The sequence below is a fragment of the Hippocampus bargibanti genome, linkage group LG04, assembly GCF_051943395.1.
Source record: "Hippocampus bargibanti isolate YZ-2025 linkage group LG04, ASM5194339v1, whole genome shotgun sequence".
Lineage (NCBI taxonomy): Eukaryota > Metazoa > Chordata > Actinopteri > Syngnathiformes > Syngnathidae > Hippocampus > Hippocampus bargibanti.
Genome location: NC_142737.1, coordinates 15,690,366 through 15,711,500, shown reverse-complemented (window position 1 = coordinate 15,711,500; position 21,135 = coordinate 15,690,366). Strand labels below are relative to the sequence as shown.

At 39.5% G+C, this 21,135-nt stretch overlaps 2 protein-coding genes across 3 annotated transcripts in view; one reads left to right on the top strand and one right to left on the bottom strand.

Annotated features, from left to right (window-relative positions):
* The window catches only part of aifm3 (AIF family member 3), a 29,482-nt gene extending 21,714 nt beyond the window's left edge, over window positions 1-7,768 (top strand). For both annotated transcript variants that reach the window (XM_088994311.1, XM_088994312.1), the window contains 7 exons: window positions 901-964; window positions 1,291-1,367; window positions 3,160-3,277; window positions 3,357-3,455; window positions 3,558-3,633; window positions 4,795-4,899; window positions 6,424-7,768. In XM_088994311.1, coding sequence (XP_088850437.1) covers window positions 901-964; window positions 1,291-1,367; window positions 3,160-3,277; window positions 3,357-3,455; window positions 3,558-3,633; window positions 4,795-4,899; window positions 6,424-6,466 — 582 coding nt within the window. In that variant the 3' untranslated portion in view covers window positions 6,467-7,768. The remainder of the gene's footprint in view (window positions 1-900; window positions 965-1,290; window positions 1,368-3,159; window positions 3,278-3,356; window positions 3,456-3,557; window positions 3,634-4,794; window positions 4,900-6,423) is intronic.
* A 141-nt stretch (window positions 7,769-7,909) lies between these two features.
* Window positions 7,910-20,614, bottom strand: LOC148899226 (uncharacterized). The gene is made up of 12 exons (XM_088994313.1): window positions 20,477-20,614; window positions 19,835-19,946; window positions 19,198-19,291; window positions 16,961-17,015; window positions 14,886-15,026; window positions 14,646-14,806; window positions 14,446-14,544; window positions 13,881-14,026; window positions 13,588-13,759; window positions 12,775-12,887; window positions 10,768-10,855; window positions 7,910-10,538 (listed from the first exon to the last, which is right to left on the bottom strand). The coding sequence occupies exons 1-12, from the start codon at window positions 20,586-20,588 to the stop codon at window positions 10,485-10,487; spliced, it is 1,347 nt and encodes a 448-aa protein (XP_088850439.1). The 5' UTR covers window positions 20,589-20,614; the 3' UTR covers window positions 7,910-10,484.
* Window positions 20,615-21,135: the final 521 nt, after the last annotated feature.

The following is a 21,135-nucleotide window of genomic DNA, read 5'->3' as shown; positions in this document are numbered from 1 at the left end:
GTGATTTACTACAAGTCCACTTACAGGTTACCATTAGCCAGGAAATAACTTACAGACATTTCTTAATGATGTCCATTTTTTTCTTCAAAAGTCCGTCTTGAAAATGGCTTCAACAGTAAATTTCCAACCAAATACATTTTTTATCCCCGTTCAGCCATTGTGAGTTGAGCAAACTGCTATTAAATCAACACAAAAATACCTGCTTATGCAGCTCGCTACCGACACAGTGTGCTATCTCTAGCCAGTATGCTCTTATGACGAGCGGCTAGTGATACTGTGATTGGCTAGGAACTAGCCAATCGTATGACTAGCCAACCATAGTTTGCGAAAACGCTGATGTTGCCAGCGCCTTCAAGCAGGCCTTGAGTTGCCAACTCGAACTCTGATTGGTTAAACACACTGTTTCATCGCTATTGATTATTCTGCTCCAAAGCCTGCAGAACTGATTGTGAAGGTGTACAGGTAGATTTCTGACCCTGGTAACAAATGATGGCTAAAATGTGATTGGTTAAATGCTTAAATACAAAAACACACATCTGGACGCAGCACAACAGGGGACAAGCAATGTAAGGAAGCTGAAAGACAATTTGGAATTACTTAAGAATTTATGGACAAAATATAACTAACATCAGTCTGTGATTCAGATATTTTTAGGCCAGCAGAGAAGGCCTTGCAGGCTCTGACGGTCCATCAGTTAAAAATAAACCATCTCAATATCGGAGGCCATTTTTGGATGCTACTGGTCTATTTTTGACCAGATGAGCAAATTGTTCCAATAAAATGAGTGTTCAGGTTTTGTCCATTTACATATTCTTAAGTCTTGCCCTGTCTCTCCTGCTAATTAAAACCTGAAAATAAGAAAGCATGATGGTAAATACTGTTTGTGTTTCATTACGTCAGCTGAAGGAGGTTGTGCTGAAGAGTGGCAAAGTCCTGCGGGCAGATGTCTGTGTCATCGGAGCTGGTGAGCAAGCCCAAATTCTGGTGACTTTTTATTGTTAAATATTTTAGGGAGCATCCCACCTGTCATCATTTAGATCTAATATTGAGATGCTGATCGAGAATGACTGTACCAACACACTTTCTAAAGCTAGTGGCAGATAGCTGAGCAAACTTTTTTTTTCCATTAGTCTCATACAGAAGACAAACAGTAGTTTTGGGATGAAAAGTTAGTCTCTTTTTTACTATTTGGACAAGTGCTGTTTTTCCAGACTTGACAAAAGTGACATGTTGAAAATGGGAAACATTACACCTGTATGTTAGTGTGCTCACTCGTCTTCTCTGCTGCAGGATGTGTTCCTGCAACAAGCTTCTTGAAACAGAGCGGCATTCACATGGACTCAAAGGGCTTCATCACTGTCAACAAGGTACTTTGCTTTACTGAAAACTCTCTGCGTACATCAATCAGGGTTGATGTCTTGTCCCAAGTTTTCCTTTAATCCGTAAAGAAGGCTAACAAAAAAATCCTCCCAACATCATAAGTGTCATGAATAATGAATTCAAAATATTCAGTTTCTACAAATTGATAGCTGTAAATGTACATTTGTTGACATGCTATTGTCAAGCAAAAATTGAGAAAAAAATATTTACCAATAACATTGATTTTTTTTTTAATGTGAATTGGTCTGAAAATGTCTGTTGAGCTACATTTCTTATCATGCCTTCTTAACATGACATTGTAACTGGGTTTAGGACAGGAATTGTCATTTCTCCAGTTTACTTCTGCATTTCTAAGAATTCATTTTTCACTCAATGGTAGCAATTCATCCAGGCCCTGAATTGGCGAAGCAGTCCCCAAACAACGTGTGATTTCCTTCAGTCTTAAGCAAACATTAGTTGTCTTGCAGGCATCATATCATGATGACCCCACCGAGGGAGAATAGCAACAGCGGTGAATTTTCTCCATTCATACATATTCTATATTACCCAGTGGAGGGCCATGCATGTCACTTGTAGGCCTTCAGTAGTGCTACGTCTGAATCACTCCACAGCTGTGAGTGTGGGGTGATTTACTACACGTCCACTAGAGCATGTCGTTGGACAGGAAATAACTTGTGACTTCAAGAAACTTAAGAAATACTCTCATAAATTTTTTACCATGAATGTGTGGATTCATGATAATCTCATAAAAGTGCAACATTATTTGTTATTTTTGCTAGCTTTGGAGCTGTCCAACCTTTCTTGATGATGTCCATCTATTCTTGAAAAGTTCATTTTGAAAATGGCTTTAACAGTAAATCTGCAAACCATTGGTGCAAATCCATTTATTCTCCTCCTTCAGCCATTGTGGGTTGACAAAACTGCTATTAAATCAATACAAACATGTATTTTCTTATGCAGCTCGCTGCCAATACATTGTGCTAGCCGTGGCCAGTATGCGTTTATCACTCACGGCTAGTTGATACTATGATTGGTCTAGCCAATCATGTGACTAGCCAATCATAATTTGCGAAAACTCTGACGTTGCCACCTCCTTCGAGCAGGCCTTGAGTTGCCAACTCGAACTCTGATTGGTTAAAGTAACAGTTTCATCACCATTGATTATTATGCTCCAGAGCCCGCAGAACTGATTGTGAAGGCGTCCAGGCAGATTTTTGACCCTGGTAACAAATGATGGCTGTAATTGGTTAAATGCTTAAATACGAAAACACACATCTGGATGCAACACAACAAGGGAAAAGCAATGAAAGGAAGCTGAAAGACAATTTGGAATTATTTAAAGATAATTACGGAAAAATATAATTCACATTAGACTGTGATTCAGGTGTTTTTAGGCCAGCAGAGAAGGCCTTGCAGGCCCTGACGGCCCACCACTGATATTACCATCTACAGATAAACTTGAAATCTTTACCACCTAATTTTGTAACCCTTCCAGTTTCAAACATCAAAGTCAACGTCAGCTTTATTTACAAATATGCTAATATGCATGACATACAGCACAGATGAAATGACTGTCCTCTCGGACCCAGTATGCAAAACACTTATAATGACTTTAACAAACATAATAAACATGAAAACGCCAATTTGCCGGGAGAAGGGCAACATGATAACAATTTTCAAGTTGGTACAGACGCCATATTCCTCCGCATCTCTCTTCAGTACACTGGTTACATGATTTTGAAGATGTGATTTGAAGGTGAAATTGTTGCTGCTTCTAAGATGATGCAGACAAATGCGGAAGGGGTCTTTGCTGGAGGAGATGTCGTGACCTTTCCCTTCTCTCCACGCAACAATAAGAAGGTTAACATCCCTCACTGGCAAATGGCTCACGTGCATGGTGAGTGTGTAAGGACTGTGTGGTGATTTAAGCGAATGGGCAAATTCATGCATTAAAGTTGGATTTTGACCCACGGCAGGAAGGGTAGCAGCTCTCAATATGGTGGGCAGAGTTACTGAGGTGAAAACAGTGCCTTATTTCTGGTCAGCTATGTTTGGGAAAACCATACGCTATGCAGGTATGTTTATTGCGCAGGAAACACGACAGACCTTGCTGAAAATTGTGTGTGGCCAATTTCTATGAAAGACTGCTTATTATTCAGTTGTTTTTTCGGGGCAAGGTTATGGAGATGGTTTTGATGATGTCATCATTCAAGGTGATCTGGATGAACTGAGATTTGTCGCATTTTACACGAGGTAAGTGACAGCTTATTTATTCATTGATCTGTCGATATACTGGAAGATTAACAACAGCAGTTGTCTATACAGGATATACTTTTCCTTCTTTTGGAGGTTTTATTTAATTTCGAGTTACTTGGGGAATTTAAAGGACAACTGACGTCTCCAGACAAGTTGTGTCCATAATTAAAATGGCTTCAAATGACTTTTACTGAGCGTATTTTAATAAGATTCCACCGCATACAGCTATATTTTACGTTTTAAGACTTGCGCTGAATATTCAGGAAGTTTTGTTTTTGAGTTGGTGACGAGTCCGTACGTGACGTCACTAAAGGAACGCCCCTGACCGACAAAAAGACACATTGTCGCAGTCCTTCCATCATGTCAATGTATTTTTCTACACCTCGTGTTGCACCCAAAAGCCGCCAGAAGAGGGCGTCCAAGCTCCATATTGGATTGGATTGGATTGGATTTGCCTTTATTAGTCTCGCAGTGGAGAAATTTACATTTCACAGCATATAAGGAATTTATCAGCCTGTGGAAACGGAGGTGGCCACAGGAGGTCGCCATTTTGTGCCTCTTTTTCGGTGAGACATTTCTCCTCAATGTTGCCTCAAAATGGCACGGAATAAATTCTTTAATCGATTGCAAACATGGATGCTTTCCTCTTCAGAACTATTTGAATCATTCATATGTGGATGTGACACAATAAAGCATATTCTCCGAATCTGAAGCCATTGTTTTGATTCACTAGCAATGCAAGACGTCTTGCCGTGACGTCACAAACTGGGGACGGGACTTTCTGAAAATGCCCAATTCGCCGCTCAATTTTTTGCAGATTTTGGACACTTTAAGTCATTTTTATTGGTGTTTTGCATTTGAATAAAAATATCCTACTGCGTGTTTTGGGTATTTTAGATGCTGTAAAACGTTTTTCTGATGTCAGTTAAGAAACAAAAAAGTGACGTCGGTTGTCCTTTAAGTGTTTAAATGATTTCTGATCTGCCCCATTAATGTCAGCTTAATGAGTCCCCAATAGTAATTCTCAGAATGGATTCACTGTTTTTTGTAATCTATCTATCCATCTATCCATCTTTCCTATATCTATATCTACTGTATATATTTGAATCTGTTTGTGTATGATCATTGTTTCCATAACTTCGACTGGGTCATTCTCAGGGGCGAGGAGGTGGTTGCGGTGGCCAGCATGAACTACGATCCCATTGTGTCCCGAGTAGCTGAGGTCTTAGGTTCCGGAAAGACGATTAAGAAACGAGATGTGGAGTAAGTCGCTATCCAAGTCTTAAAGCTGGTCGTGATTACAATAGTCTTTATGTTTTGTACAGTTTCTGAGCTTTTGAAGGGAAACATGACACATTTGGAGGAGACCACAACAACTTGTGACTCTCATCACATGACAAATGGGGGGACTCGAGGTGACTTATTGTTTTACAGAGTAGTTTGTGTTAGTTGACTCATGTCACAGCAATTATGGTATAAAAAACACAACTACAATAAAATAAGATCCTCTGAAGAGGTATAATTTATAAATCTAAATAAGATTTAAGCTCTACAGTAAAGCCTGTTGAAATATAATAGAATAAATTCTAATATGCAGAGGGCGGCACAGCGGATAGCCGGTTAGCACGTCGGCCTCACAGCGAAACTGAAAGATGAGAATACTGAGAAGTCAGTAGGCATTTCCATTATGTGAAAAAAAAAACATTTTGCGATGATCTCGCAAGCAAAATACATTAGTTCATTAACTCATTCACTGACAGACGTGCAAAAATGTGTCATTCAAATTGCAGGACCCACAGAATATCGAGTTTTAGGACGACATAAACATTCAATACAGCGTTAGAAACCTTACACCAGGGGTGTCAGTCATTTTTTGCCACGCGCCACATTGTAGTTATGGTTTCCTCTCGAGGGCCGTTATGAATTTGGGGACGCTATTAGAATGTTTACTCCCCTCCACATATTACATATAGAGCGCACAACAAATTAATGAATAACTAGTTTTCAAATCTGAAGTCAAGAATAATGACTGTTACTGTGGTTTACATCCAAAAATATGAAGTTTTGGTCAGGATTTTAGCAAGCATCATGGAATTTCACAAGTTTGATTTGCTTTCGCGGGCCGAAAAAAATGATGTGCGGGCCGGATTTGGCCCCCGGGCCTTGACTTTGACACCTGTGCCTTACACTATCTTCTTTCATCGAAAAAAAAATCCTAAATTCCATATGTCAGGAATTATATGAGCTTGAAATGAGGGCGGTTGTCCAAAATACAATGCAATACATACATATTGGTTTATATAAAGCTGAAGATGGAAGGAACAAAGCCCTAACATGGAATAAAGGGAAATGAAGCCCCCTTGTGGAAAAGAAAAAAAAACATTGCCAGAGACCATGGCCAGCGCTTTAGATACCCAAGCATGAAAAAATTAGAACATATTTTCAATTTCCAAATAAATTTGTGAATGACAGTTGAATGAGTGAAGCAATAATTGTTCTAATATAAGGTTTTACCAACAATTTCTATTTGTTATGTTCAATCTAGCAAACGGCCTTTGAATGTTAATTTTCTATAGGACTGCTATTGTTTGATTTTCTCATTTGGTGCAAGTTGCCATCTCATTTTTTTCATTTCTATTAATGCATTCACAACAAATGGAGGATCTTCATGGCGAGTAATCGAGTTGCTATTACTGCACAATGTATTACTGGAGGTTAGGACTGTTCCACTTAATGGCCATCATATAACTACATAATGTGTCCGTCTCTATTGGCTGTTTGATGTAGGACTGGAGACATTTCATGGCTGATTGACAAGGGCTCCCAATAACGCAGACACGTGCACGGAGCAGGTGTGCAATGCAATTCTGGATACAGACACTAAATGGTGCTGAGACAAAAGGCAGCTATCTCTCATCTGAGGTCTGTAACCGGTGACCCTGGTGACACACTGGTGACCCGACTTGTCGTGGATCCAACTGCAAGATGTCTTTTTAATCAGAAACAGATTCAGAAAGCCTTTCATATTCCCACAATGGGGAAATTTGCAATGTACATGTTGGCCTAATTCGCTTTACGAACATCTTTGACCATCTTTTTGCATCATTTTTTTTGACTTCCTGATACGTCATATCTTGCCTGCCTTTACATGATGTCACATCCTATTACATCACATCCTATCTTACGTCACATCCTATCTCCACATCTTATATAAATGCTCTCCCGGCGCGTCTCTCTCTCTCTTCCTCTCTGTCTCTCCTGAACCGACCTCACAATGTCCCTGCTGTCTACAAGATTAAAATAACTTATTCTGTTCAACACCTGACTTCCTACTGATTTCACCATCCCACTTCTAACACCCTGAAAAGCGATGAACCAGGGACGAACGATCACTTTGAACCCATCAGTACATGTTGTTTATAACAAACCACAAGTGGGCCTTTATATATATATGCTATAATCTTGAATGTACTGCCCTGCAATAAATGCAACTTCTATTTGGGCTGATTTGTTTTTTAATCGAATAATGGCTTGAGTGCTGCATGCTTGCACCTAGGCTTCTTTTCTGCATGGTACATTTTCATGTTCAGTAGGTACACGTCCATAATCTAACGAGATTCAAGAGAAGGGTCGTATTCAGGGTTGATATGGATCTCATCTGAGTATGCAAATGTATGTACCTACCGGTGTGACTTGTGAGTGATTTTGGAACACACAAGCACCTTTAATTTTGACCTAACATATAAAGATTAAATTATACCTCTACCTGATGGCTGTCTTGCTAGATTGCACAAAAAGTTTGATCTCTTTAATTCCTCATTCATGCTTGTGTGACTGTATATTTTGTCGAACACAATATAGGATGATGATCATGATGATGCTAATTGTGAATAGCAGTCGCCTCCGTAGCAATACGTATCTTGAAACTAACTTAGGGAACTCAGGTTTGTGGCCTATATCGGTAGGTACCCTGTACATTTTCAAGAAATAAATGTTCTTAGTTTAATTATTTTACAGTTACCTGTATTGTATTTTCACAGGTTATGTCTGTATGAATGAAAGACAATTGTCATGTACAGAACTTCAGGTTAAAACGCAAGGTTTAAAAAAATACAGTACATATATTGTTAGTCCTACAAAAGGAGCAAGAGTGGGATTTTTATAACTTTGCAATAAAGGTCTCATGTCTCACGGAATCATTCATGACTCCAGCTGCAACATGATCTGGTTGCATCCAGATTCTCACAGAAAACAAAGCACAAAAAGGAAATGGTTAGAAGAAAACAACATTTAATGAGTTGAACAGAAGCGTCAGAGTTAATGTGTGCGTTTGACAAATTTCATTCTCTGAGGAAGAAAGGAGTCACATTAGTCACACCATGATGTCCCCTAACCACTGGTGGAAGGACGCTTTGATCCTCTCCTCTTTCATCTAGAACTGCTTCATATTACAAAGAGGGTACAGAAAGTGCTTAAGATGAATGACTCTGTGTCTTTGTGGTGTCATATTGTCTTTGTGTTGTCATATTTTTTGTTATTTAGTTTTTTTTTGTTCTTTTGATTTCAAGACGGCGCCGCGAGAGTGGCTACCTTTCCAGCAGCTCCTGTATTTTGTTTTTCTACTTTCATCCCTTTCATCACTTTGCTGCTGTGAAATGTAAATTTCTCCACTGCGAGACTAATAAAGGCAAATCCAATCCAATCAAATTTAGTAATATACATTACTGGTATTTTGATTAAACATCATTATTTGTTGAACACATGTACATACGTTTAATATAAAGTATTTTGTAAATATCGCCCTGCGCCCGAAACGACTTCTCTGGTATCAATTGAAATCAAAATGAATATTCGTGTAGTTGTGTGTAGACATGATCTGCATCACACTGAGCAAAGTTCATAAGTTTGCACCAGCCACAACTATACTTAAAGGACAACTGACACCATTTTTTGTCTCCTAACCGACATCAGAAAAACGTTTTATAGCATCTAAAATACCCAAAACACGCAGGCTGGTATTTTTAGTCAAATGCAAAACACCAATAAAAATGACTTAAAGGACAACCGACATCTCTGGACAAGTTGTGTCCATAATTTGTAAAATGGCTTCAAATGACTTCTACTGAGCGTATTTTACAAAGATTCCACCGCATATAGCTATAGTTTACGTTTTAAGACTTGCGCTGAACATTCCAGAAGTCTTATTTTTGAGTTGGTGACGAGTTTCACCCTACGTCACTGAAGGAACGCCGCTGACTGAGAAAGGACATACCTTGCATCACCTCAATGCATTTTGCGGTACTTTGTTTTGTCTGAAAACTTTGTGTTGATCCGTGTTGATGGCAAAATTAGAAGAAAAACTCATAAATAATGCAATGGTGAATCGTTGTATGTTACACCGAGACAACTATTAGATATTCGCTGACAAGAATTCCAAGGTGAAGAATCAACCAATTTCCAACGGAGCTCTGGCGCCATCTTCTGCATTTTCTGTGACACTACAAATCAGTCTTGATCACTCAAAATGACCGGAAGACTTTCTTTAATCGATTGCAAACATTTATGCTTTCCTCTTCAGAACTATTTGAATCATATTCATAACTGGATGCGTAACAAGAAAGCATATTCTCCGAATCTGAAGCCATTGTTCGGATTCTTGAGCTGCAAGACACCTTGGCGTGACGTCATGAACTGGATATTTATGTGTTTTCCTTCTAATTTCACCATCAACACGGATCAACACATTTTTCAGACCAAACAAAGTACCCACAATGCATTGTGTGTCGCTTTCTCGGTCATGGGAGTTCCAGATGTGACGTCATGTCAGGCATCGTCATCAACTCGAAAACAAGACTTACTGAATATTCCGTGCGAGTCTTAAAATGTAAAATATAGCTATATGCCGTGGAATATTTGTAAAATATGCTCAGTAGAAGTCATTTGAAGTCTTCTTCTTTTCCTTTCGGCTTTTCCCTTCAAGGGGTCGCCACAGCAAATCAAGTGTCCTCCATCTTTGGAGGTTTGATCCGCGTGTTTGTTTTGGCCAAGCTTTTACGCCGGATGCCCTTCCTGACAAACCTTTGTATTATTTGAAGTGATTTTATAAATTATGGACACAACTTGTCCGGAGGTGTCAGTTGTCCTTTACGGTAAACAAAATAATCTGATGAGGAAAAGGTAAAAAAAAAAATACGAGTAACAGATCTCACTCAGTATAATGCATCGTCGCAAATAATAAACACATCTTTGAAAGAGTCAATGAAAACCAAACATTAACTCTGTAAATGCAGAATGTTGAATTGGAACTCATTAGATATGTCGAAGTTGTAGCCTAAGTGAGATACAGTCAGTGCAATGTTTTCTATCCAGTACAATCAGAGAAATAATCATGGCGGGAGTGTTAGTAGTACAAAAGTTGACAAGAATAATGCCTGGCTGCTATGACAGCATTGCTTATTACAAAAGCATACATATTGACATACATCAAGACAATGTAGTAAGGTTCTTTTTTTGACCAGATCTTTTTTTGCAGGCTGGAAGGAGGTCTAATCTTTGAATGAAGAAGTGTATCTGTAAACTAGTTACTTGTATTTTGTACAAACTGTAAAAAAAGTTATTCACATTTTTTTTCATTCAATAACTACAATCACAGGTTCTTGACTATGCTGAAGAGCAAAGGCACTTTCTAAAATCTAAAACAAAACTCTTGGCTGCATTATTTGGTGATTGATTGTCAGTGTCTTTGCAAACTTGCCAGTGTTTCCTCGCAGACTACACGATCATCTTTTGTGCAAACAAACAACTGACCACCTACAACCACGTGTGAAGAACATTCATCTTCCCCAGGGTCAAAGGTCGTATTCTGCCGCACATTGTTGGAGGTACCATTCATACAATTTACCCTGTAGAGAAAATGCAATGTCAGATTTTTAAATATTTTTTTTAATACAGCTGTGAACAAAGCGCACTTTGAGGCTTTCAAACTACTGTAATTGACTGCAAGAGGTCAAAGGCGATCAAAGAACTGAGGATTACCTATTTTCCATCCATGTTCACAGCAATTATAAAATACAAATATCTTTGTTGAGAGTTAAGTCAAGTCAAGTCAACATGGCAATACAGTAGCCTTACCTTCTTGGTTTTGACGATATCCAGGAGATAATCACTATACTCTGTCATTGTTCTCTTCTCCTTCTTCGTTAAAGTCTTGTATTTTGTACTAGAGGGTGAGGGAGACTTGCAATGAAATAGTGTAGTGCATGTGTAGTAATTCTACAAAAAAGGACTTGGACAGACTCGTTGACTTGTTAATTTATCGATTTTACAACACCAGAAACGATGTTTAGGGTATGAGGTTGACTAGTTGAAAATCACATTTTTAGTTTGATGATAAAACAGATGGGTTCACTTTTTGGGCCCGATTTTTAGTAAAACTTTAAGTTTTACTTCTTTATATTGGTTCATTCATCACAGTCTCTTAAAGGACAACCGACGTCACTTTTTTGTTTTTTAACTGACATCAGAAAAACGTTTTATAGCATCTTAAGTACCCAAAAGACGCAGTATGATATTTTTATTCAAATGCAAAACACCAATAAAAATGACTTAAAGTGTCCAAAATCTAAAAAAAAATTAGCTGCGAATTGGGCATTTTCAGAAAGTCCCGCCCCCAGTTCGTGACGTCACACCAAGACGTCTTGCGTTGCTGGAGAATTAAAACAATGGCTTCAGATTCGGAGAATATGCTTTCTTGTTACACATCCAGTTATGAATATGATTCAAATAGTTCTGAAGAGGAAAGCATACATGTTTGCAATCTAAGTTATTTTGTATCAATTCGAGCCGTCAGAACTGCAATGTAGCGTCCCAGAAAAGAGGCAGAAAAATGGCGACCAGCTCCTGTGAGATGAATCAGCCCGTTTCCACAGGCTGATAAATTCCTTCCATGGAGCTTGGACGCCCTCTTCTGGCGGCTTTTGGGTGCAACACGAGGTTTTCAGACCAAACAAGTACAGTAAAATACATTGACGTGTGGGAAGAACTGCTACAATGTGTCTTTTTTTCGGTCAGGGGAGTCCCTTTAGTGACGTCACGTACAGACTTGTCCGCAGGCGTCGGATGTCCTTTATAGGACAACCGACGCCTGCGGACAAGTTGTGTCCATAATTTGTAAAATCACTTCAAAAGACTTCTACTGAGCGTATTTTACAAAGATTCCACAACATATAGCTATATTTTACGTTTTAAGACTTGCGCCGAATATTCAGGAAGTCTTGTTTTCGAGTTGATAACGATGCCTGACTTGACGTCACGTGTGGAACACCCCTGACCGAGAAAGCGACACAGAATGCATTTTGGGTACTTTGTTTGGTCTGAAAACTTCGTGTTGATCCGTGTTGATGGCAAAATTAGAAGGAAAACACATAACGCGATGGTGAATCGTTGTGTGTTGCACCCAGACTACTATTTGATACTAGTTGACACAATCAGACTAATCAGCCCATTTCCAACGGAGCTAGGGCGCCATCTTGTGCATTTTCTGGGACGCTACATTGAAGTCCTGACGGCTCGAATTGATATGGAAGGCCTTCTTTAATCGATTTCAAACATTTATGCTTTCCTGTTCAGAACAAATTTTAATCATATTCCCAACTGGATGAGTAACAAGAAAGCATCTTCTCCAAATCTGAAGCCATTGTTTTGATTCTAGAGCAAGCCAAGACGTTCTGGCGTGACGTCACGAACAAGGGGGCGGGACCTTCTGAAACTTGCCATTTTCAAGGTCATTTTGAAGTAGTTTTGGGACGCATTAAGTCATTTTTATTGGTGTTTTGCCTTTAACTAAAAATATCAGCCTGCATGTTTTGGGTATTTTAGATGCTATAAAACGTTTTTCTGATGTCAGTTAGGAAACAAAAAAATGGTGTCGGTTGTCCTTTAACTGAAATGGTAATTATAATGTGGCCCATGATAAAAATGAGTCTGACACCCCTGTCTTAACCCTTTCATACATGCAATAGGCTGTACACTGTAGTAATCAGTGTCCCTGAAAGGGTAAAGATGTATGTACAACCCTCAAATCTATACTTTGTTTTTGCATTATTTCTATTCATATGAGAGATTGTGGTAAAGACTTACCCAGAAAAATGCTTGCCAAGGAAAAGTAGCAGGGAGCAAAAGGAACCAAAGAGCATTACGAACACAACCTGCCCATCTTCTGGTATCCAGTCCCAAAAGTACATCACTATGCCCTGTGAAGTGGACACCGAGATAAGAGAGAGAAGTTGGACTATCCATTAACGAAATTGCAAAGTTCAATTTTGATTAAAATTGTCAGTGAGGTATTTATTTAATTCACATGTATGTTGATTATTGTGGTTTGTTAGGGTTGAATCAAACTTTATCATAAACAGATGCGTATTCTATATTGGTTATAGATATTTAACTACAGACGCTCCCCTACTTACAAACATTCGAGTTACGAACAGCAGTTCATACAAGCACTTTGCAGGTATGGCAAAAAATGTTCAGAGATGCTGTAAGTAAGATTTTTTATTGTGCGCCTTTTTCCAAGTAGTGGTTCTTTCAGTCGCTAATACCTACGTGAGGCGCTGTGAGAACTCTCCCTCTATCTAAGATATGTTGTATTCTCTCCAGTTGTACATTTACATATCTTTATAGAGCATATATTTTATTAAATGTTTATTTTTCAGTACAGACCAATACAGGTTACTTATACAAGCCTTAAACATACATTCCATCCAAAATATAGCACTGAAGCAATTTACGAACAAATTCACCTTATGAACGACCCTTCTGAACACATCTCGTTCGTAAGTTGGGGAGTGTCTGTACTTGAAAAGGACCTTTGGATTCTTAGATTGCGCCCATCAGAATCTACATTCATTCTAACAAAAAACAATGAATGTCAATACGAGGGAGAGCACTCACAGTGCAGATAGAAAGCATTTGAGCCAGCCGTTCTCCCATCAGCTCACTCAACAGCTCCTTGGAAAAGGTGCTAAGAATGAAACTCAAAATAAAGAGAAGAGGAAGGGAGATTCCCAAAACACCGCAGACAAACGAGTTCAGGCGGACACTTTTGTTGTAAGTGGCATCAGTCCTGCAGATGTAGAAGAAGAAGAAGAATATGGATTCAATATCATATATGCTGTACTTTACCAAGCTTTAAAAGGAACAAAATGGGGGTTAAACTATGCCATATTGTGGTTGGTGTTGTTCACCTGTCTTGTTGTAGTCTGTTACTGATGGTGGAACAAATTAAATCACAGTCTTTATCCAACTGGTCTAATGTCCTCTGCACAGCTTGGTTGATGGTCTTTTCAATGGTCTGACACACGCTGTCAATTTGGTTGACACAGCGGCTTGGCTGAGGGAGACCAAAAAAAGAAAAAAAATGGCAACTTGGGTGTTTATATGACATAGGATTGCATTGGGCATTGATGAATCTCAAACCCAAAGGACAGCTGGACCCTGAATTTGAGATCATAATCCGAACCACATATGGGATTTAGATTTGAGACCAACAACTGAGATTTAAGACTAATAAAATGCACGCAGCGTCATTTAGCATGCTAACAAATGTCAGTGATTGTGTTGTTTTTAATGACACTGATTCAAACCGACAATGTATAAACTCTATCAACAAAAGAAATCTGCTTTGACAAACATAATAGTCAATCTGTGTATAAATGACAGTACATGCAAATTTCGCCGTTGTGGAACTATTAAAGGCTTTCTGATTCTGATTACATTTTTTTGTAGAAAACAATATGGATTGAAATGTACCCTGTGTGGGTTGGGGATGTATATTGTTGGCATTTCAAAACCACATTTGTTGAGACCTGGGCGGCGGCACAATTCCTGTACGATCTGCATCATCACTCTCTAAAAAAAAAATAAAAACAGACAATGTCTGTACTTTGTCTGTGTTCATTTGACATTTTGTTTGTTACTCAATTGAAAAAAGGTACTGTCAATTTCCATACCTGCCGATCTGTTTCCTTGCCAGCCTCATCAGCCTTGCTGAGGTAAAACAACAGCTTATCTCCACATTTCTCACTCAGTTTCTCCACAATGTTCAGCGTGCGCTTGCACAGGGCCTGACCCATCGGGTCAAAGAACACGAATATCAAATCGGACTGTTCTCCTGCACAGAACAGAAGACAGCAACAGTGTCACACCTCAGTCTCAAACAAGAGTGAGCAGGTGGTGCAATGCAGAATTACCCAGCCATGTGATGGCGCTGTTGACATTAAATGGATACATCATGTCCCCATCCACCAAGCCAGGTGTGTCTACAAAAGTCACAAGACTGAACTTCTTTTGCCTGGATGTGGAGATCTCTGCAGAGAGGTAGTCCATAAGACCTGGAATATACAATAGATCAAATGTACTAAATTCCATGCAGTCACAATATTTACTTTAATGAATATTTACTTTAATAAATTAGATATTGAAAGAGAGAGAGAGAGAGAGAGAGAGAGAGAGAGAGAGAGAGAGAGAGAGAGAGAGAGAGAGAGAGAGAGAGAGAGAGAGAGAGAGACAGAGAGAGAGAAACAGATAGAGAGAGAGGCAAAGAGAGGAGAGAGGGAGAGAGGAAGAGAGAGGCAGAGAGAGATAAAGAGAGATGAAGAGAAATAGAGAGAGAAAGAGAGAGAGGGAGAAAGAGACAAAGAGAGTGAAAGACAGAGAGAAAGATAGAGAGAGAGTGAGAGAGAGATAGAGTGAGAAAGAGAGAGAAAGATAGAGAGAGTGAGAGAGATAAAGAGAGAGAGATAGAGACAGTGAGATAGAGAGATACAGAGACAGAGCGAGAGAGGTAAATATAGAGAGAGAGAAAGAGAGAGGGAGACAGAGATGGAGAGACAGACACAGACAGAGAGAGAGATAGAGATAGATAGCGAGATGATAATACTACTACTACTACTACTACTACTACTACTAATAATAATAATAATAATAATAATAATTAATTATTATTATTATTATTATTATTATTACATAAATTACAAGCACCTTTCAAAGCACCCAAGGACACTTTACAATTAAAAGATAGATAGACAGACATCACCCACAGCAAAAAGCAATAAACTATCCAGTCATCCATCACAGGAAGATTAAAGTGTGCAGCAACAATTTCAACACGTCCTCGAAATGAATTTGCCAAGTCAGTTTTTCACAAGTCTGTTGTCATGGTTACACACAACAGCTCTTCAACTGGCAGCTTTAGCGTTGGGCATGGGACATAAAGCTAGCCAGTGAAGAACGACTGTGAGGCAACGCACTGAGATTTCAATACGCCTACCAGAACAGGACCACTATTGAGACGTGCCTAGCACGCACATACAGAGTGAAGCGAATGTTAAGATGCTACACAAATTACATCTTGTGCGGCATGCAGCAGAGATGCTGGGGGTACATTAGCATTCTTCAATGTTGATCACATCAATAGATCCAACATGAAAGAAAAGAGAAAGATTCTGCATGCATAGTACACGACTCTCCAGATGTCCGAGATATGCCTATCCAACCACTTGCCAAATATGAAATACCAACGCTTTTCCTCTTGTGACTGCTCAAACAGTAGAAACAGAAAAAAAGACAGCATCCTCATCGCATGTTACTTTTCTCAAGGGCTTGTAAGTAACAAGGTCCACACAGGTCTTACGATGATGCTCCAATAATGCTAAGAAAGAACTTCTCAAACTAAGTAGGTCCAAACAGATGCATTTACTGATGGGAATAGTAAAACAAACTCCTGAGACACACAATTTCAAAGCAATCGTCAGCAGTCTCCCAGAAGGACCTATACAGCATTTCTGATGAGTCATCCTCAGTTTCTCCGCAGCGTAAACATATGCGTGTTCTAGGGTGTTTCCAAACAGCCGCAATAAGATAAAAATGAAGAGCAAGTTTGTATTCCAGATCGGAACTGTCGGCGTGGCGAAGTTGCCATCCGCGGAGCGAGCGGGTCAGTTGAGCATTTCTCATTCGCTCTCCTTGCCTGTCCCCACCGCCCTTTTCCTCTCACTATACTGCCAGCACCCAGTAAACCTGCACAGACATACATCACTGCCCCCACCTTCCTTTAACCTCCCCACCCTTGCATCTCAACCACGTCACTCCCTGACACGATCGTCTCGCCATTCCCAGGCTCTGACGCATGAAGGACTCTATTTTATTTTTATTTAACCCCTGTCAGAACTATTTTGTCAATACTCTTTAAAACATGTAAAAATCTGACACGTCTATGTGTTGATAATGTATGCGTGGGATGTATTAACACTCAAAAAAGGCTTACCTTTGAACTCAAGGAGCGGTCGAAAATGGGGGTAGAGATGCAATGTTGCATTCCCCTGTGAAAAAGTGAATGTCAGAAAGAAGGAACGTGCGAGAGAGAGGCAGAGAGAGCGAGTGAGAGAGAGAGAGAGAGAGAGAGAGAGAGAGAGAGAGAGAGAGAGAGAGAGAGAGAGAGAGAGAGAGAGAGAGAGAGAGAGAGAGAGAGAGAGAGAGAGAGAGATCTTCAGTAGTTTTCTGAGCAACATGCCCTCTGCTGTGCTTGCACTACTAATTGTTCGTTTTCATCTTCTAGACCGCAGCAAGAAAATATGCACAGAGAAGAAACGTGCCTGCTGACTCCGTTTACACACGGTAAAGAAGCTGCTGTATTTGTTTTTCGAAATTGCTCATGCTGTGTGCTTAATCTGTCACATTGTAGGTATTGCGCAATATCCAATCATCCATTCATCAATTTTTAACACTGATTATCCTCTTCAGGGTCACAGAATGATCCAGCATATCCCCTCTGACTTTGGGCTAAAGATAATCTACATCCTGAAGTGTTCCACCATTCAGTCACAGGGCACATATAGTGTATAGAGACGGACAACCATTCGCTCGCATGTTAACACCGTCACCTAGGGGTGCCTCCACCTAAGTCAGGCAAGTGCACCACTACAACAACAGTTTGTCATACGCCATCATGAAAAATATTTTAAAAGTTTAGAGTTTGGGATAGGTGAGTCAGGAATACAAAGTGGCTCGCTACTGATACAGTGTGCTAGCTCTGGCCAGTATGCTTGTCACTAGCGGCTTGTGATCAAAGCAGTTTTCGCAAACTATGATTGGCTAGTGACAAGCCAATCATAGTTTGCAAAAACTCTGATGTCGAGCAGCGCCTTCAAGAAGGCTTTGGTACCACTTTTGGGTTGCCAACTCGAAACCTGATTGGTTAGAGCAACAGTTTGATCGACACATTTGATGCGACAGGGGACGCAGAACTGATTGTGAAGGCGTTCAGGTCAATTTCTGACCCTGGTAACAAATGATTTCCGTGATTCAGATATTTTTAGCCCAGCAGAGAAGCCATTGCAGGCCTTGACGGTCCACCACGGTAGTTTAGCAACAGTGTCCAATTTGGGAGCAGTTTGTTATGAAATTGACTTTGCCATCAGTACTTGATACTGTTAAGAAGTGGGCATTTTTGTACAAATAGTGCAACACAAATCAATAAATACATCAAATTTAGATATGTTGCATGAATACACTTCTTTGTCTTCCACAGAATAAAATAGAATAGAAAATTATAAAAAGCAAACTTACACTCTAAGCAGTATCCTGTGACTGTAAAGTGTCCTTGAGAATTTTGAAAGGCGCTTATAAATGCAATGTAAACAAACAAACAAACAAAAAATACAAAATAAAATTCCACCACTTGGTAGCATAGTTATGTTTTTTTATACATTTTACATTGGCTACCTTAGATTTATAATTTCTGACTAAAAATAATTTCGCACTGGCATGGATTTTTATTTACATATACAGTATATTGTAAGTTTGAAGGAAAAACATTGTTTTTCAAAACCAAACAAATCAAAGTGAGCAAGTATCACGGAAGCATTTTCCCTACAGGTTTGTGTGTCACACAGACATTTATTGGCTATACATACTAATTTTGAGGAACCCGTTGGAAAATTGGCTCATACTAGTTAAATGTCAATTTGTCAGCTAATCAGCTACAGTAATTGAAGGAGTAGCAGATGAAATAAAAGTGTGAAAAAAATGTGCAAAACAATAATCTTACATTATTTATCTTACATTATTTTACTCTTTATTACATAAACCCTTCCTTTAAATAGGTCATTTTTTCTCATTTTTATTCCAACACACACAGAAAGAAAATCTATTTCTAAGGAACCAATCATCCGATTTTTTGTGCAGTTGTGCATTTCAGTCTCCTGACATTTTCTTTTGTGCATAGAATACTTTGTTTTATCTTTTGACCTCCCCTCCTTTAAATGTTGCTGCTGCAGATTGTAGATCCCCGTTGTGGGACTGTTAAAGGCATTCTGATTCTGATACAATATGTTTGTGTTCTAACCAGACTTTTGACAGACTGCCATTTTTGAGAAATCTTATATTGTAAATGCAAGCAAATAATGAATGAATTGCTTCATTACCCTTCACAAGGTGATGTCCAAATTTCAAAATTCTGAAAAAAAATCTCACTACTTTGTCAGTGTTTTAGTCACTTCTTACCGTTAATGATTCTCTCTTGCGCCCATTTGTGATAAATGTGAAGCCTTGTGTTTCAATTGCAACACCAGTTTTTTGGATGTGCTCTTCGACATACCTGAAAAGAAAGCAAATTCTCAATGTTTTGGTTGTATTGAGCAAGATTTGGAAGCCATGCATTTTAAATGGTGCATTGAAATTGCCTCACATTTTATATCTTTATAATTACATTTGAAATGTCCAATTATTCCATGGTTGTGTTCATATTCAAAAAAAAATGTTTCGTCATGCAATTAATAACAGAAATGTTTGTTACCATGTTCATTCTTAGAATTTTATAAACTCATCTTCCTTTCCATAGAGAGAAGTCAAACATAAAACACGTATTCAACACTTAGAGCAGTGGTTCTTGATCTTGTTGGAGGCACCGAACCCCACCAGTTTCATATACTCATTCACCGAACCCTTCTTCCAATGACTGTGCCTACTAACTGCAGACTAGAATGAGGGGTGGACAGACCTCTGTGGCGGATGATCTATCGAAACCCTGAGGCCGACGTACCGAACCCCTAGGGTTCGATCGAACCCAGGTTAAGAACCACTGACGTAGAGGCATAATGTAGTTGCGAGGACAGTTACTGTATGGTGGTCTGTATCTTACCAGTTTATGAAAGAGCTCTTTCCTGCAGAGTGATTCCCCATAATCATCACAGTGATCTTTTTTCTGGGGGGCAGGAGACGCACTCCGAGGCTGTTGGCTATTTTGACCAAGCCTGGAAGATGAAAACGCAAACATAAAACTGTCACATGGAATTTGAAAAAATAGACTACACTGTTGAATAACGTAAACTATACCGTACTAACGAAACAATTTCATCCTCAAACCTCATTTTGGATCTATATTTTTGTTTATGTGTGACGGGTGTCACAACAGTGACTGTCTTTAGTGCACAACTCCGTTACATATGTATATGTTCATGTTATATTTGAATCATTGTTATTCAATACGTTTAAAATAGGCTATATATATGAACCTGTCGGCCACAGATTCTCACGAGTCAAAGTGCAGTGACAGCCACTTGAGAGGACACGTGTCCAATGTCAACTCACAAGTTAGCAAAAGTGCAGGGACATAAATCTATCGCTTTTTATTCGGCAAGTATATGGAGTATACGACGAACATAAGTACCTGCAGAGAGTACTATGTTTTAATATCACATCTAAAAAGGCAACACTAAAAATTCAACCTGCTCGTGTTTATTGCGCTAATTTATACGCAAACTCAGGCACGGCCATAATTTACCGTTTTCGCTGTCGACATACAAACTGTGGCATTCTTTCAATATCCTCTCACTCGGTGAAGTGATAGCGGTGTCCAAAGGGTTGGCCACCGAGCGGGGCTTTCTCGCCGCCATGACGGACCGGGTCACGGGCTGCAACTTGTTTTGACTCCGCCTCGCCGGTAGAGGGGACGACTTTTTGTGTTGCACCATCGCATGCGTTCTTTCATTGGTGACACCACGCCCCCTTGGGGTGACAAATTCCCATTACACTCAGCTGTGCCAGATGAAACAATTCAATTGTTACTGTTAGCGTTTTATACCCCTAATAAATAAATAAATAAATAAATAAATAAATAAATAAATAAATAAATAAATAAATAAATAAGTACAGATAATTTGAGCATTGGGCGGCCCGGTAGTCGAGGGGTTAGCACTCCGGCTTCACAGTGCAGAGGTTGCTGGTTCGCGTCCCGGTCCGGCCTCCCCGTGTGGAGTTTGCATGTTCTCCCTGGGCCTGCGTGGGTTTTCCTACGGTTTCCTCCCACACTCCAAAAACAAAAACAACAGAGTGACCGTTGTACGTCTTTGTGTGCCCTGCGATTGGCTGGCAACCAATTCAGGGTGTCCCCCGCCTCGTGCCCGACGACAGCTGAAATCGGCTCCAGCACCCCCCACGACC